The 17,584-nt window shown below is 33.7% G+C and overlaps 1 protein-coding gene across 1 annotated transcript in view; it reads left to right on the forward strand.

Annotated features, from left to right (window-relative positions):
• The window catches only part of RYR2 (ryanodine receptor 2), a 440,097-nt gene that overhangs the window by 384,742 nt on the left and 37,771 nt on the right, over positions 1–17,584 (forward strand). Inside the window, exons 80-86 of the mRNA XM_074144589.1 lie at positions 1,077–1,176; positions 2,151–2,230; positions 4,265–4,341; positions 5,676–5,749; positions 13,618–13,698; positions 14,681–14,769; positions 16,315–16,443. Coding sequence (XP_074000690.1) covers positions 1,077–1,176; positions 2,151–2,230; positions 4,265–4,341; positions 5,676–5,749; positions 13,618–13,698; positions 14,681–14,769; positions 16,315–16,443 — 630 coding nt within the window. The remainder of the gene's footprint in view (positions 1–1,076; positions 1,177–2,150; positions 2,231–4,264; positions 4,342–5,675; positions 5,750–13,617; positions 13,699–14,680; positions 14,770–16,314; positions 16,444–17,584) is intronic.

Raw genomic sequence — 17,584 nt, forward strand, 5'->3', positions numbered from 1 at the left:
GCTTTTGAGTTAAAGGTTTCTTTTTCATTCATTTGAACATATTTCTCTTTTTTACCTCTTCTTTTTTAATTTATTATTCATACTCTCTATTTAGCAAGCCTTCATTTTTTAAACCTCTTCCATCTTCCAATGTCTTTTTTCCGTAACTTGGATGGAAAGTTTATGGCAGCAAAGCTGTCATTCTGGCTACTTCTGCTGCAGCTATTCCTGCTTTTAGGTCATACATGTTTTGGGCGTTGTGTTTTTGGACATGATACTAACTGATTGTGTCATGTTCCTTTTGACTAAGCTTTTTACCACGCCATCTGATGGACTCGCTGTCATAGGGCTCTATGCAACTTCCATTTTGCAACTTATACTGCTTAGTCATCCTAATTCTCCAGTAAACTTCAATTAACTTGGTGAAAGTTCAAGCTCATCTGGAATTAACTGTGCCTTTATGTTTGCTCTTTATGTTCTTCTTTATGTTTTCAGTAGTAGTTTAAATTATAAAGAACAAACTTCACCATTGCTCAAGCAACGCCATGCAGTATTGTTTGTTGCCGCTAGAGAATGCAAAATATAAAAGCACAGTGTATTCTATCAAATATTCTGTTGGTAGGGTGGGCAATCTATATTGTAATATAATGAGATGTTTTGAAAAAAAATCTGAGATGCTTCTGTTACTCTGGTATTCAGCAACAACTTGCAACTCAAGAGCCACATACTGAGCAGTATGAAGTTATGGTCACACTATAGAAGATTTATTAAGAGTGTGAACTGTTGCACAAACACACGGCACAAAAGTGCAAGTTTGATATATGCAGTCTATATATAATGAACATGGGGTTTGAACTAACCTGATGATTTACAATTGAGATTACTCTTTTCAGATAAACTACTAAAAGCATATTAAAGAAAAATACCAAAGGGAGAATATTACTTGAACATGTTAAATATCTGTTCAGTAGCATTGTATGTATTGAAATGGTCCATGATGTTGCCATAGAGCCCATATACTAAGAGAAAACCAAAAACCTTTGGAGAACTGATAGTAACTGAAGTCCTCATCTTAAATGACTGGAATTTTTATTCAGGAAAAAGAAATGGAAAAGCAAAAACTTCTGTATCAACAAGCCAGACTGCATGACCGGGGTGCTGCTGAGATGGTTCTGCAGACAATCAGTGCTAGTAAAGGTAATGTTTTGTTGTGTAGATTACATATTAAACCTTAATTCTAGTGATCTTGTAATTCTTATTGGGCAAAACCTGCAGATGTTTGCCGCTAAGGTTTGCTTTCAAAATGCACCCACAGTTTCAGAAATTATTGACAGCTAATCCAGAAAAATATAATGAGTAATTCTCATGGAGTTATTATTGTTATTTCTATTTTTGTCATCTTTGTTGATGATGATGATGATAATAATAATAATAATTACTGTTATTATTGTTGTTATTTTTCTAGTGATGTTTGAGAGGAAGTGTGAAAAAGTTCATAGCTTTAGCAGGACCAAAAGGCCCCCAAATTTTAGGGTGTATATAGTTCTGAAGTAGGTGTACACTTTTGTGTTTTTTTCTTTTTTTTCCCCTCACTCCCCAAATATGTACTTTATTGGTGTACTTTGATAAAACATTTCAGAAGTGTAAATGATGTTTTTTTCCCTGAGCCACCATCTTATTCTAAGCATTGATGCTTTCATTGTCTAGATTTTTTTCTAGAGTAGCAATGTTTTAAAAATTACCGTTTGCAAATTTCAGTTATTATAACTAAATGCTTTGGATCACTGTCATTTTCTGAAGAAATGTGAAAACAATATTTAGACCTGCATGCAGAAGGGACACATTGTTAAACTTGAAAGCTAACTTAAAATTGTGCACCCAGCCTTAAATCAACTCTAGTGAATGAAATATGATTTATATTAATTGAGCTCAGGTCTTCCTCAACTATCTTGCTTCTTTTGTGTGCTGTGTATATATTACGCTACGTCTGTAGGCACTCAGGAAGATACTAAGCCACAGTAGAGATCGTGAAAAAAAAATAAGTCTGTTTTACAAAAAAACCAAAAAGGCCTCTCCTGATAAATTACCATTTAAGTCACTGTACGGATGAGTTAATAGGACATTCCTGCTTTTAAATATGATCTAAAATTATATTTTAAAATAATTTTAAGGTGAGATGGGGCCAATGGTTGCGGCTACCCTAAAGCTAGGGATTGCCATCTTAAATGGAGGAAATTCTACTGTTCAACAGGTAAGGTACTCATTTATTTTCACCCATTCTAGCCAGTATAGGTCTTTATACCTTGGTCATTATTATTGTAGTAGTGCGTTATGTAATGTGACTATCAGTCAGTTGCTGTTTATCCTCTGACTCCCATTCCCAGAAGAAAATAGTATACAAAAGTATCTTGTTTGCTAGGTATATATTTCTTATTTGTATATATATAATTAATCTACAGAATACAAGGCTAAAAGAAATTTGTTTTGCACTTCAGCTGGAAGGGGGAAATTTTATGTTAAATCATTAACTTCTAGGGGAGTTCTGTGTGAGGGAAGGATTTCTTGGGAAATTGCCATTGTCCTGTAGCCAGTAGAGCAAAATTGCTGACCCCAGTCTTCACCAAAAAAAATGTTACACAACTTCAAAAGTCCTTAGCTTATGCCGTGGAGAGTCTTGGTGATAAAAGCAGAGAAGTCAAACTTTATTTATTAATCTATAGTAACATAATGTGGTGATCAGTGGATGAGTCTGGTATATTAACAGTATTCTGTACTGTTGAAGAGAAGTGCCTGGTAGAGAGTATATTCAGTGTTCTGTACAAATTGAAGGTTCCAGAGTCCAGAAGGCTTCATACCTGCCATTACTACATTGCTGTAGAACAGCTTGAAGAATACAGACAACTGGGAACAGTTAAGCTCTGAAGTTAAGCAACCACTTAAGCTGCTGAATACAGCCAAAAATAATGTTCTTTTCAGAGGTGACCATTACCAGGAATTGACCAGAAAGTAAAAATTTTGCAGAAAAATACCTGCTTGAACCATTGCCGCTTCTTTGTGATGTCATGATATTAGATTATTTAGGAAAATCATTAAATTTGTACATAAATATTTAATCTGAATTTGTAATGCTACAACATAATTTTTTTTAATTATTTGAAAAGGTCTTAACTAATCAGATTGCAGGAAACAGTACGATTACATTAGCACTAATACTACTAGTCTAAATTACATACTTATAACATGAAAGCATCAGTGATACAATTAGAATTGCTATTTTTTCAGTTGCCTCATTTCTACCTATTTTCTCTGGTGTTATGTTCACCTTTCCAATTTTCCTTTAGGTCCTAAGATCAATTCTTCAGTCCTTCTTGGGAAGAATGGTATGGGTGGGGGGTGCAGAAGTGGTTTTGGAAAGTCATCACCACCATCATCTGGAGTTCTTTGCTTTGATTAGTATGGTGTTGTTGATGGGAGTGTTCCTTTTCTGTAATGTTGGGTCTACTTGGTAGATACATTAATGCTGATACATTTTGTTAACAGTGTCTGCTTATGCGCTTTTTCATTTTGGAAGTTACTTATCTATTTTTCCTGCTATTTTTGTAATTTGCAAAAAGAGTTTTACCTCATTCACAATGTGAATTCTTGTAGCATTCCTCCTAAGACTCTCTTTGAGCATTGTGATTTTTGTTCACAACAGGGACCTCCAGTATCATCCTGTATCTTCACTCAACAACATGTTGCATTCTAGAATCAGAGTTCACTCCACTGAATAACTTCTTGTTATTACAATCTGTTATCAGATAGGTATTACACATTACAATAAAGCTAAACCAAATTTTAAAAAATACTCACATGACTACTAACATGATGTTGCAGCTAAAATAATCTAAAACAAACTGAGGTCATGACAAGCCCAGTCTGGTGCTGAAATGGTAGTGTCAATACAAATTTGTGGCCTAGTAGTGGCAAGATTGTATTTACATTAAACACTAAATTCTGCTGGCTGTGTTGACTTTAGTTCATATCTTTATTTTCCATGTTTTAGGAAGGAATATCCAAAATGAATGACCTTCTTTTCTGTAAACGCCATGAACGTTAAATTTCTATTTATTTTTGATACCTGGATTTTTCTCTGCAAGACTCTTTTATCTAATTTGTAAATGTTAGGAATACTTCAAAATGCCAGCATCAGTAGTAATCTAAAATCCATATAATATTAAGTAAACTAGATTAACACATGGTATAAATATTAATTCTCTACATAAATTATTTGCATTTATTGCAGAAAATGCTTGACTACCTCAAGGATAAAAAGGATGTGGGATTCTTTCAGAGTCTTGCTGGTCTTATGCAGTCCTGTAGGTAAGAAAATATCTACTTTAAAAATTTATCACTTTGCATTTAGGTTTTATTCCACAGGATTTATAGTTTTGGAAAGATCTACGTGCTTTTTGCAAACAACACCTGGGGACTGTAATGTGCTAGATTTGGGGTAAAGGACAAGGTGGTGCTCGTGGTATGAAAATCTTCATATGATATGGATTTACCTTGGTAAAAGATCTGTTTTCACAAATATTTATGGCATTTGTATCCACTTGAGATATGGAAGAAAATAATTCCAGTGTTAGGAGCATTCCTCATGGGCGAATTCTTACTCTGGAGGTATCCTGTAACCCTGCAGAGAACTTGTTAATGATCAATGTTAAGTAATCATAAAGATTTTGGGAAAACCCAACTTTGTTAGAAATATTAATAGGACTTTAAAAGGCAGAAAAAGGAATGGAATATTGTGTTTTAATAAACTGTGGAGGTACTGTGACATTTTTGTCCATTCATGCTTCATGACAGTTTATATTGATTTTATATCTATAAATATAGATATATTTAAATGTTTTATGTATAATTCCTAAGAATAAACCTTATCAATAACTAATGTATTAAAGAACATAAACCATAGGACTAAAAGGGGTTTCCTGGATCAAGTGGTTCAAGTCTTCTGTTACGTCAAGGGTACGATGTTACACCCTTTTTATTTAACACTGGTTTGTCCAAGTTTCATTTTTAAATCAGTGAGGTTTCTTGCCAGCAGAATTCCTATTGCAGTTCATCTACGTTCGTCTGACTTGTATGAACATTCTCGCTTATGAGGAAAGGTACCGATGGCTAGCTGACATGATAAGCCACGAAAGGCAGAACTTCGTAGATTCACAAAAGAAAATATATGAGAGTATATGTTCCTAAATCTGGTTAGTTGAATACATATTCCCCTTCGGCAGCTTCAGTTTTTCAGAATGTGGAGGGAGAGGAACACTGAGTGGAACTAATAATGTCATAGTTTCTTAATGGACCTTGTTGCTTGGGATGAACTGGACTATAATATAGAAGTAGTCAATAATATGGCTTCTTTGTAATCCCTAAAATGAGTATTTATATCATAAACACATCCATTCCCTTTTTTAGGGATCATAAAAGAACTAAGTTCTATTGTCATATATAGGGCAAAAGCAGGTTAAGTCTGTAAAGCTGAGTTTCGTAATCTTATAGCAGACATATATTAAGCCACTGAAATGTATCTTCTTGACGCTAGTATGATTATATACTTAAGTGAAATCTCAAATCCTTCTGTATCTTTCACAAAATGAAATATTACACATATTTAATTAATCACAGGAAAAACGTAATTTTTCTCATTGCAGCGTTCTTGACCTAAATGCATTTGAACGTCAGAACAAAGCAGAAGGCCTTGGCATGGTGACTGAAGAGGGATCAGGTACTATTGATTTAACAGAAATGTTCTGTGAACATTTCTCTTTTACATTTGCAGAAGCAAGCTGAATTTGAAAGAACCCTATAAATATAATCTATAGGCTGAAGCTAAAATACGATTCCCCAGAGTGGTTTATGTTTAATTGGCCTACCTAAGCCCATGCTTGTCAATAGTAAATCACTAGCATGTGTTGAGTTTCAGAATACTCTCAGAGGACTCTTACCCATCATTCTGAAGAAGAGATGTTATGTGTAAAATTGAAAACAGATTCTAGTTACAAACAGAAGTGTTTATGCATGTAAAACATTTCCTAAGTCCCTAACCAGTCTCAGCATAAAATGAAATTAAGAGTTCCCACCCGATTTCTTAAACTGTTTTGGCTGGAATGAAAAACAGACAATTTAGTTAAGCAGTAGGTTAAATACTAGAGGTAGAGGGAACTGTATCTGTTATTTAGAAAAAAAAGTCTGATGGGAAAACTTTTTCTTTGAAATCATTCTTTTCTGTTTGTCTTTGGAGAAATACTACAAAATTTTTGCTTTACTTTTGACTTTGAACCAATTTGGCTTTCTATCCTCTGTGTTGTCAGTTTAGTGTCAATTTCTCTCTTCTGTCTGACAGTAAGTTCTACTACTCCCTTACTGTGATTGTCTGGAAACATTAGGTTCATTCTCATGTGACTTAGAGCTACCAAAGCACTTTCTTCCCTTATCTTCAGAATTTTGTGTGGTGCATTTTTATGTTTAAATCCTACAGTGACCTAATCTTTTAACCTGTTTTTATCTTAAAAACAAGGTAAAAAAGCTTGACTGCATAATCATTATTGCATTTGGGGGTTCATAATTCATACCTGCAACACTGCATATCTCATTGGCTATTGTGCTTGTAGCTCTTTTGTGTGGCATATTTCTTGAATATTCAAACTGCTTGTCTCAAATCAAAATCATGATCTATTAAACATGACTGAATGACTTCAAGACCAATCATAAATGCTGCTTCTCTGAAAGTGCTCCCATAGTCTAAATTATAGATAAAATCTATATATATACGAGCAAACAAAATAAAGTGAACCCATGCGGATAAGATTTAGTCACAAGATTCTGGATCGAGCACTGATGCAGCTATCTGGCATATAAGGTTTTGGCCATTACTTTAATGTTTTACTGAAGATTATTCTGCATAATGTTTTGCTCTTTTGGACAACATTTTTGCTACTAAATAATTAAATATATTATTTATAATGTTGGATTTTGAAATGGACTGTCAAGATATCAGCTCATTTTTCTCTTGACTACTGCCTCTATTTCTAGAAATGACAGATTTTGCATGCAAATATAAATAAATCTTTAAACACTGCATAATTTACTCTACCCGTGTTAGAGTATTTTTATTCTTCCTCATTTGAGAGGTTTTTTTTAATTTTCTGTTTATTTGATTTTTCCCTTTTAGTACAGAGCTACTTTTGCCAAAACCAATACTAACTATATTTTGTATTTGCTAAAACCAGTTTCTCAACTTTTTTTCTTTTTTTCCCTGCTTTCTTTTCTTTCAACTAATTGTCCTGTCCTCCCTTCCTCAGTCATCACTCATGAGCGTGGTAATTATTAAAAACAACTGCCTATTCTTTAATTTTCCTGCTGTTAGCTTTGTGTCAGCACTGTACAGCTCCTGAACACCATTAGAATTTTTGTTGCTGTAAGACTGTTTAAACTAGTGGGTTCTTTTCTATTATTATTACAATTGTGTATTCCAAACTTCTCGGGTTTTGTGTCAACTCTCCCCACTTTGTTCTTCCTCCGTTTCTCAGGATTTGCACAGTAACTGGCACACTAGATGTAAGAGCAGCAAGCTTTTTTAAACTCTTTCTTGTTTTTTTTTTCCTGTTCTTTTTTATTTCTTTTCATTATAGTGAGCCCAGTATTTGTGATGGATGAATGTTAAAAAGCAAACAAACAAAAAAAGCAACCCCAAACAACCTATACATACTCAAAGCCTTGTGCTATAGTCCTCCTGTAGTATTTATGTTGTGTACTGAATGTGGCTTTATCGCTGCACTGATTTGTGCAAGCACAGGAAATCAGTGGTGGATCCAGTGAGGATTTGAGGGTGGTTAGTAAGGAGAGGACTTGTCACTGGCTAGGTTTATCTAATGCGGTCAGGAGTTGATACAAGAAAGAGGTGATGCATCACTAATTTAGAGGAATCAATAATATTTACTGATGGTTCTTCCTTGCTCTGAAAGCTACTTGATCTGTTAAGGTTCCTATACCTCAAAGGTTCCTTACTTAAGTAAAGGAAGAGCTTTGTAGGAGCAATTGCTATGAGATGTTCCCATCGCCATGAGAATTTAAAATACAAAATGTGTATGCCCTTCAGCAGAAACAATAACCTCAAACCCAGCAGATGTCTTTTCATTAGCCAGATGTTGGGGAGGAAGATGATCTGGATTTTTATTTGTTTTCTCAATGGAAATTTTTTATTTGGCCAATTAACAAAATTCTACACTTTGGATCATGTGTATTTATTTTCTTTATCACTGAGCAGCAGCAATGTCAAGATCCAGTAATCATGCTATATCACAGATTTCTTGGCACAAAGGGATAATATTTGCTAACAGCACATTTTTAATGTATTAATATCCACCTATTGAAAATTCAAGAAAACGGAACAAAGTAAAGCCAAACCAAAAAAGACTACTTTTTCTTTTCAGGGTTACATTATTCTTGATATTATGCTACCTTCAAATAATAATAATAATAACTTTTTTATATTATGAAGCACACCTTTTTCAATTCATTGAAAAGTAGTTTACATAAGAGCTATACAGGTACTGTTATTAATACCTGATAGCATTATGAAAGCCCAGCCAGTGTGTCTGTGGAGAAACTTCTGTACTGAACAAAGTATCCTAGATTTTGTGGGATACCTGAGATCATATGTCTGTTTGCAATCTTATGAATGACCATCTGTAAATACTACAAAGGAAGTACCAAAGATGTGGAAATGTTTTCTCCCGTTCTTTTCTTCAAGGGAGATACTTACTCTATGAGTAATTAATTACTTCTCCATTAAAGATCATTTTCTTGATTCCCAAGGGAACGTGATGTAAAATGTACTCTGTAGCCTGTTTCTCACATCATCAGAATCTGATGCAGAAGCATATTAATAAGTAACTGTCATTGAGTTTACAACCTGTAAACCTGAAACTATTCTTGCCAAAGTAGAAGAAAAATTGCTGTTGACACAGGAATAGAGTCAACTTTTCTTCAAAGTCAGTGCTATATAGTTTCTGGTCCCATGTCAACATTGGCAACAGGTAGAAAGTCCTATACTGAGACAACAAGGATGTGAGACTTATTGCTCTATTCCAACTGTTTCTTTGTGCTGTCCGCATCGTAAGCTCCTTGTCCTGATATTCCTCTGACTGGTACTACCTTCCCTTTCCAAACCCTGGAACCCCCACTGGTAACAACATTGATGGTTCTTTAGCAAATGTGTTTCTTACTTGTTTTTTGTGATGTACTCAATGTTGTTTCTTCTCTATGTATTTTTTGAGTTTTGATTGTTATGTTTCTTTTTCAAAAAAGGGGGGTTCAAAACCAAAGATGTGTAGAAATTCTTGTTATGTTGTAATGTTTTTTCACTTTTCATTTAGCACTCGTACTCTACGCTATTTCACTATAAGTCACAAAAATCTTGAAAGTGCAATGTTTTTTTCCTTTGGAGAGACTTGTTCTACTTACCATATGATGTAAAAACTTGAAGATGTTAAGGTTAAACTTACATTATTTTACCATCTTTCCTTTTTTTCAGGAAAGCTCCAATTTTATTTTTAATCTTTTAATATTGTATCATGGCGTGATTTTGTTTCCTCATAAGTTCTCAGAAGGCTTATTTTAATAAAATATAGTTCTAGAATGAAATTTAATCTGATAGTGTGTCTTAAAGGACTTTCTATTAAACTGACTAAGAGTGGTACACATGCCATATAATACACATGCTATAATGAGGGTACACATCAAGGCTATTTTCAGCCATTAATAATGTGAAATCAATAAATATACTTTCATCCTTTGCCAACCTAGTCACTCTTTGTGTGAATGTTTAAATTCTGTGTGAAAAGTGAATGTTTAAATTCTGTGTGAACCACTGTAGCGTACATTGGAGGGGTGTTTTCCACCTTGGTATCACTGTATTTGATTCACTGTTTGCATTTAAAAGGGAACTTAAGTAGTTTCAGTTCAGAGAAATTGTTACGCATTGCTTGGTGAGGAAACAAGTGCTTTTCTTATTAGAATCAGATTGTTGAGAAGTCAAAGGCATGCAGCACTCACAATCCAACCCAGAATTGCCTGGATCTTGTGATAAGAATAAATCACTTGGATTACCATGAGAGAGCTTTGCTCTTCCTTAACAGCCATCAAAATGGACCCCTATTCCTTTTTGAAAGCTGAAAGTATTTGTGTATTTCTGTAATAAGTAGCATTCGACAAATGTTTCTGAGTAGTAATAAAAGTCAGATATTTTTCGTTGAGGATTAAAAAAAAGAGGGATAATTATTACACTTGGATACATGCACTTTCAAGGAAAAAATCCATGTATTTAATTTTTCACTCAATCTTATTTTCATTTCCTACACACAATACCTCTGTTCCTATATATCACAAACACATGCTACCAGTTTCATAAAAACTAATCATCTTTAAGCCTTCATGTGTGTAGCCATATCATTTACATACAGCATGAGCAATGGCAGCATTTTAACGTCTAAACAAATATATGCCAGAATATACATCATATCAAGCAAAAATAAGAACATGGTTTTGTGACAACCTGTCCTACTATAAGCAGTGTGTATTTTTATAAGTATATTATCTATGTAAATCTTTGTATGTACTGGCATGAATTTGTGTGCACAGCAGCAAAGGTTGTTCTCTTAGATTTTATAGAAAGAAATGGATCTGCACTTCAGTTCTGTAGTTGTCAGTGAGACATCTGTTGACATCAGTAACTAATATCTGAAAATTAAAATACCTGACAATACCAACATTGGTTTTAGTCAGATTTTGATCAGTGCAGAAATTGAAAACCAGGACTATTTTAAATCTTAGTGTGGCCAAGCTGTTGAAAACATGGGTTTTCTGCTTCATTTTGAAGTATGTGAAAATAATTCTAAAAGGAATGGACCTTTCAACTTATGTGAAATGACGTACCTAAACACCTTATGATTTCACAGAATTTTGCAATAACTTTTATTAATTTTGTGATTTCTTTATAGTGGAGCTAATTAAAAAATCCTTCCAAACACTTTCCTATATTACATTTGGAATTTATTTTATAAAAAGTTCTACATTCTGGTGGGTGTACTAAAAGCCAGAGGATTACTTCACAAAATAATCTGTGTAATTGTTTTAACTTGAGACTTGTTTTCCTTCTTGTTCTAAAAAATTTTATTTTATAAGAGGGCATGAAAAACAGAAGTGGAAAAATATTAAACTGTAACTCATTCTGTGTTCTTACTCATACAAATAGCTTTGATTCAGTGATCCCTTGATATGCAAGAAATACATGGTTGGGCCCCTTATGGGCCTGATTTTTCGAACTGTAATACATCAGCAATTTTCCTTGTGAGTTATTTTTTAAAATCATTGCCATCACAGCAGTCAAGCCAAATGCATTGCATGTGTGAAGGTACAGGCTCCACCAAATATTTGGCTTTCTCTAATGCTTATTTTTGCAAAATTTGAATATTCATCTAGATTGACAAAACACGTGACTCAAAGTGTAACTTTAAGCATGACAGGTGTTCAGTTAAATAGAAAAAAGGGACTAATCCTGCAGGATATTCTATAATCTGGCCTTTGGCCAGCAACATGTGAAAGTATATTGCAGGTCTGAACCTGCATATAATATTGAATAATATCCTTCTAAGTCCAGGAGCACCTCTTGATTTTGCCTTCTTGCATTTTTGGGCATATATTGTACGTATACATTAATCAGCACTGACAGAGAGTCATTTATTGTTTAATTAGCTGAAAGGGTTTTCAGTCTTCTGTGACTGAAAAACTATATGTCTGGTATTCATGTCTGGGATTGAGAAAAAATGTCATGGATTGTCATTTATAGTGTTTGGCTCATTCTTGGAGAAAGAATTGCATATTGTTTGACACTGCGATAAGTACAGGTCTGGAATTAGGAGGAAGAGCATTTTATCTTTCCCTATGTTACAAGAAAATGTGTTTGTATATACCTTGGTGATATCTGCTCTTAATACAGTGTGTCATGATGGCAATAGGAAAGAGTGAAATTCTCTACCTTTAACTATTCATATTCATTTTTAAAATGTTTTTGCTTTCTAATCCCACCATTTTACTGAAGCTTCTCACTTTAAAATTCACAGGCTGTGGATCGATAAGTCCATTAGCTTCAATTTATAGTTGTTCATGAACTTATGTAAAGTTAAACTTCTGATCATGTTCCTGCTTGTATATATTTCAAATTGCACTAAATACTGTTTACAATTCAGCTGTAATAATATAATAATAATTTATAAATGTAGACATAATTAGAGTTATCCGCATATAACAGTGTGTCAGTAATTGTTAATGTAATAATTATTTTCTATAACCTTTCTAAAAAAAATTTTTTTTCCTTTTAAATTTTAATGTAGCTACTCTTCCGGTTTCCTTCTGTTCACCCACTAAAAAAATTGTCTTTGTAGACATGGGATTTCAAAGTTCAGATAAATGCCTAAAATATCTCCCTATTAAAAAAAAAAAAAAACAAAAAAAAACCCCCCAAAAACTTCCAAATTCTTTTACATTTTGCTTACATTTTTATCTCCTTTCCTTTTGTTGTCTGCAAATAGCACTTGACCACCTATTCAAATGATGTATATTCTTAAAAAGTAGAAGTTTTTATGGCTTCTATTTTTGTTACCATACACATTCCAAATGCCTATATGGGAATTTCCTTACTTTCAATAGATAGCCTTTTTGGTTTTGAATGTTGTTGTCCTCCTGTGTAATTTTTTTAGCTGGTCTACGTTTTCCTCAGCCATGATTGTTTTCCTGGGGGAATGGTGGTTTTTCCTCTTGCCATGTCAGTGTACAACGTTGACTGTATGTATTGATGTAATTGAAATAATGATGTGTTAATGGAGGGCTTTTTAGTATATTACTTCCTGTGAAGAATCAAGAAAATAATTTGAAGCTTTATACATGTGGATATTAGCTATTTACCAAAAAAATGACCTGAAGGGCCTAATTCAGTAAAGCACATTGCCATTTGTTCTAGTTCATCATAAGTTTATTGCTTTGTTTTGTCAAAGGAGACAAATGCCCAACATCCATTTTGTCAGCAGCCGACAGGTGCTAAATCCTCAAATATGTCAGCCTAAATGATTCTTGAGAATGTGCACAGCTGTAAATTTCATGGGCTATTTTAGAGTATTTTAAAATCTAATAGTTTATTTGAGAAATGATTTGCATTACTGTTTGATTAAATCTCTCTTTATTTACGTACCTTGTTTTGTGATAAATGGAAACCAAATTAATTTTATCCTAACCTTTGTATGTAATGCAGCATTCATGCCCAGCAAAGTCAAACAAGAATGTAAATCATAGGTTATTTATAAAATGTTGCCAAGCTCATGCTGCCATATTTATAAATCAGAAGTTAAGTTTCATAATTATTTTTTTTAACCAAATAACTATCTGCCAAGCACAAGTCATATGTGCTTCAGATAGCTTGATGCTTACAAATTTTCTCTCCCCTTCTGTCTTAAAATTAAATATGGAGATTTTCTTCAGGGGCTGTGGGGTGTTACTTGGCAGCCTGTGATAATCTGCTTCCATCTGGCCTTTCTACAGGAGAAAAGGTGATGCAGGATGATGAGTTCACCTGTGACCTCTTCCGCTTCCTTCAATTGCTTTGTGAAGGACATAATTCAGGTTTGTGGGCAGGCTGCCAGTCAGCTGAGCCAAGGTGATGGTAACTAAAGATAAAAGCTCTTCATTGCTGAAGGTTTGGCAGCCTTCATAAAATACCATGAAAGGTGGAGTAGGTGCTAGGCTGTACATGAAAGGAAAATATTTGTATGGAACTAAATTGCCAGGTTTTTTAATCAGCTTTAACTTTGTAGAAAAGATAATGGTTTCCAATATGATGAGTTTTGGATCTTGACCTACTAGGAAAGGTAAATTTATATAGGAAAATGTACATGGTTTATATCTTCTAGTCAGTGAAGAGGAAAAATATAACAGGGAGGTATATTTATTGTTCTTTGTCATTTGTATGCTTCTTGGTGTGCACTATTTGGCACTAATGCCGGTTAGAGTTGTATGTGAAGTTACAACATAGACAATACCTTTCTTGAAGAAGTAGCATCTATTTTAAATATAAAAAATCAAATTAAACAAATACATGATAATGAGCGTATTTTTATTATTACATACACTTCCCATATTCTCTTATCATTATTTGGGCAGAAAAAGAAGGAGAAAAAAAAAAAAGGTAATTTCTGTTAGCTGTTGGACATATTTATGACTTTGTAATCAGGAATTGTATAATTATGTGATTTCATTTTGCTTTTGCTTAACAAAATATATACAAGGTGTGATTCTGTTGATATTGATGGAGTTCTAGAGATGTAAATTTGGTCATAAATGAGATTAAAATAAGACCAATTAAAATTCAACATGTAATCAAGCTTCTGGCTTCAGAAGTGAACTGGCATGTGATCTCTGCAATAAAATGCTGAAACTCTTAAAACAGTTTGTTGCAAAAAAAAAAAAAAAAAAGTTAAAAAAGATATCCATTCCTTTAAGCTATACTTTCCTAGATCATGTTAAATGAGATTTAATTTTCAGGAGTGGTTTTGTAAGTCTTTAACACCGAAATAAATTTAAATTAAACTTTTATTTGAATTTTTAGATTTTCAGAATTACCTGAGAACTCAAACTGGTAACAACACAACTGTTAATATTATAATTTCCACTGTGGATTACTTATTAAGAGTTCAGGTAAGTTAACTTATATACTAATTAAGTAGATGACAGTAATGACTTGCATCTATAGATTATATACCATTTTTCAAAAAATTATTTCATTTATTTTAATCATAAGGCAGAAGTTTTTATGTGGACACTCCAAATTTCTGAATTTACCTGGAATTTCCTTCAGCAGCGCATGGTTTGCTGCCACAATCATTCTGTTTACCGCAAAGTCAAACTTCATTCTTATCACAAAATGTTCCGTTTTATTAAAGGAGCACATTTGTTTGTCATGACATTTATTCTGGTCACTGTAGCCCATATTGATGAGAAAGGTTGTTACAGTTCTTTAAGGGTTGTTATTTTGAACTGTGAGAGTCAAAGGTGATGAAAGTGTGAAAGACTAATGTCAGCCGTGACGTGCAAGAGTGCAATGAAGTCTGTTAACCCAGGAGAGCAGGCAGAAGGTAGATACATGGTAAGTGTATCAGTGAATACCATTAGCCAGTTGTTGACCGAGACTACCCTGTGACTGAAAAGTGTTTTGTATTGTTCAAGTTAAGCTTCGGCCAGCTGCTTTTTCATCCATGTTCTGATTTAGTCTGAGCACTGGGCTGCTTTATGGATAGTCATGGGATGGTATGGAGTGAATGAAGCATAAGAACAGCACACCATTTTCTAAGGAATAAAAAAAAATAAAAAGCAGAAGGCTAGACTAAAAATCCCTCAAAATCCTGATTTGAATTATCTGCCTAATCTTTAAATATAAAAACATTACATTTTCACAACCCAGTAGAGAGTAATAAAAAAAAATCTAATTTGTGTTCAGATTGGAGCATGTGAAAGACATGAAAACATATTTTGTGATAAATGTTAATAATTTCTACCTATTATTCTCATCTTTCTGAAAATCACTGTGCCTGATAACATAATTTGTTGGCTTATTTTAATTTATCTAGTTAAGTTTTCCCTTTAGCAACTTGTTTATTGGGTCCGAGAATTCCAGGCTTTGAAAATTGGTGTGTTTTAAGTTGCTGCTGTTATCAACATTGCTTTTTATCCTTATGCATGCTGTAGAAGTTGTAGGGACAATACAATCATTTTCATTCCATTGCTTTTTAATAAGCTCACCTTTGGGCAAGATGGAAAGAGGAATCATGCACACAAAGCAACATTTGCACCCGTTATTGACTAGGTGTCAAGCACACAGTAAAAGAGAGATTGATTAATGAAAGGCATGCAGCATGGTAATACTACTGAGTAGTCCTTTTCAGAATGCAGGCAGTTGTATTTCTAAGAGCAGGTACCAACAGATCTAATTTTTTATTTATTTTATTTTAAGGTTTGCACTGTTTTTTTTTTAATTATTTGTTTCAGTTTATTTGTTTTCCTATTGGTTCTCTGGAGGTGAAACTGCAATTCTTGAAGAATTGTTTGGGGGTCATTTAAAACCTTTATAAACTAAATACTTTTCAAAACTAGAATGCTATCTAATGTTATTTTATCTTGATGAATAACTGGTTAGAGACAGTTTGATTACAAAATCTCTTTGTGCTTCTCACAACTGTTTTTTAGGAATCCATTAGTGATTTCTATTGGTATTATTCTGGGAAGGATGTTATTGATGAGCAAGGACAACGAAATTTTTCCAAAGCCATCCAGGTTGCAAAGCAAGTTTTCAATACTCTCACAGAGTATATCCAGGTAAATTACTGGAATAATAATTCCAATAAAAATTGGAATTTTATGGATTGGAAAGAAAATAAGTAATGATTATTAATTAATCATTAACTATTTGACATGAAGACATTACGTGTGTATATATATATAATAGATAGAAATATAATATAGATGCATTTATGCTTCAACATTATTATAGTGCATTTATTTAAGTAGGAAGTGAAGTTTTGAAATATATATATATGTCACTACTCTTTTGGAATGTTAGCGATTTAGTCAAATTTACAGATTTTAGTAAATAATTGTCCTTTGGTTGTATGCAAGAGAGTAGAGGTTTGGGGTTTTTTTGTTTTGTTTTATTTTGGCCTAGACTGCATCAGTGTTACCCACTTTAAAGTCTTCTAAACCATTGAGAAACTAAAGTCAATGCAAAATGTACTTGCTGTTTAGTCAACAGAACATTAGGTTGCATTTTCTGTCAGGCTGTTTTAAGGCATCAGTGCTGTGTTTGAAATACTGAAATCACACATCACTATTACAAAAATAGTATTTTATAGTTCATGAGGATGAAATGTTATAGAATAGGACTGAATAAATATGAGTGGAGACAGCTTAAAAACATGTGTTTACATGTATTTAATGTATACATATTTCACAAATCACAAGTAGATTGTTAGCTGGTAAAGTTTTTATTTGTTATCCTTTGAGGCTTCAAGAGATTTTTCTATTCCTGCCTTTTAGAAGTTGAAATTTTTGGAAGAATATTCTTTAGAGCAGTGTTCTACAACAGCTAGAATGTGCTGGGGGAAAAAAAATAATCAGGAGTCTGATTCTCTAATCCCTTATCCTAATTTTGCATTAACCTTCTGACCATCAACCCTGAGGTACTTAATGTGTTCTTTGCCTCAGTCTTTAGTAGTAGGGCCAGTTGTTTGCTGAGTAACCAGCCTCCTGAGCTAGTAGATAGGGTTCGGGAGCAGAATGAAGCCCCCATAATCCAAAGGGAAGGTGGTGAGGGACCTGCTTACAGCACTTAGACGTACACAATTCTATGGGAACCCCGAGGGTACTGAGGGAGCTGGTGGAAGGGCTCACCAAGCCACTTTCCATCATTTACCAGTGACCCTGGCTCACTGGGGGGGTCCCAGTTCACTGGAATCTAGCA

This window comes from Numenius arquata, chromosome 2 (assembly GCF_964106895.1).
Source record: "Numenius arquata chromosome 2, bNumArq3.hap1.1, whole genome shotgun sequence".
Classification (NCBI taxonomy): Eukaryota; Metazoa; Chordata; class Aves; order Charadriiformes; family Scolopacidae; genus Numenius; species Numenius arquata.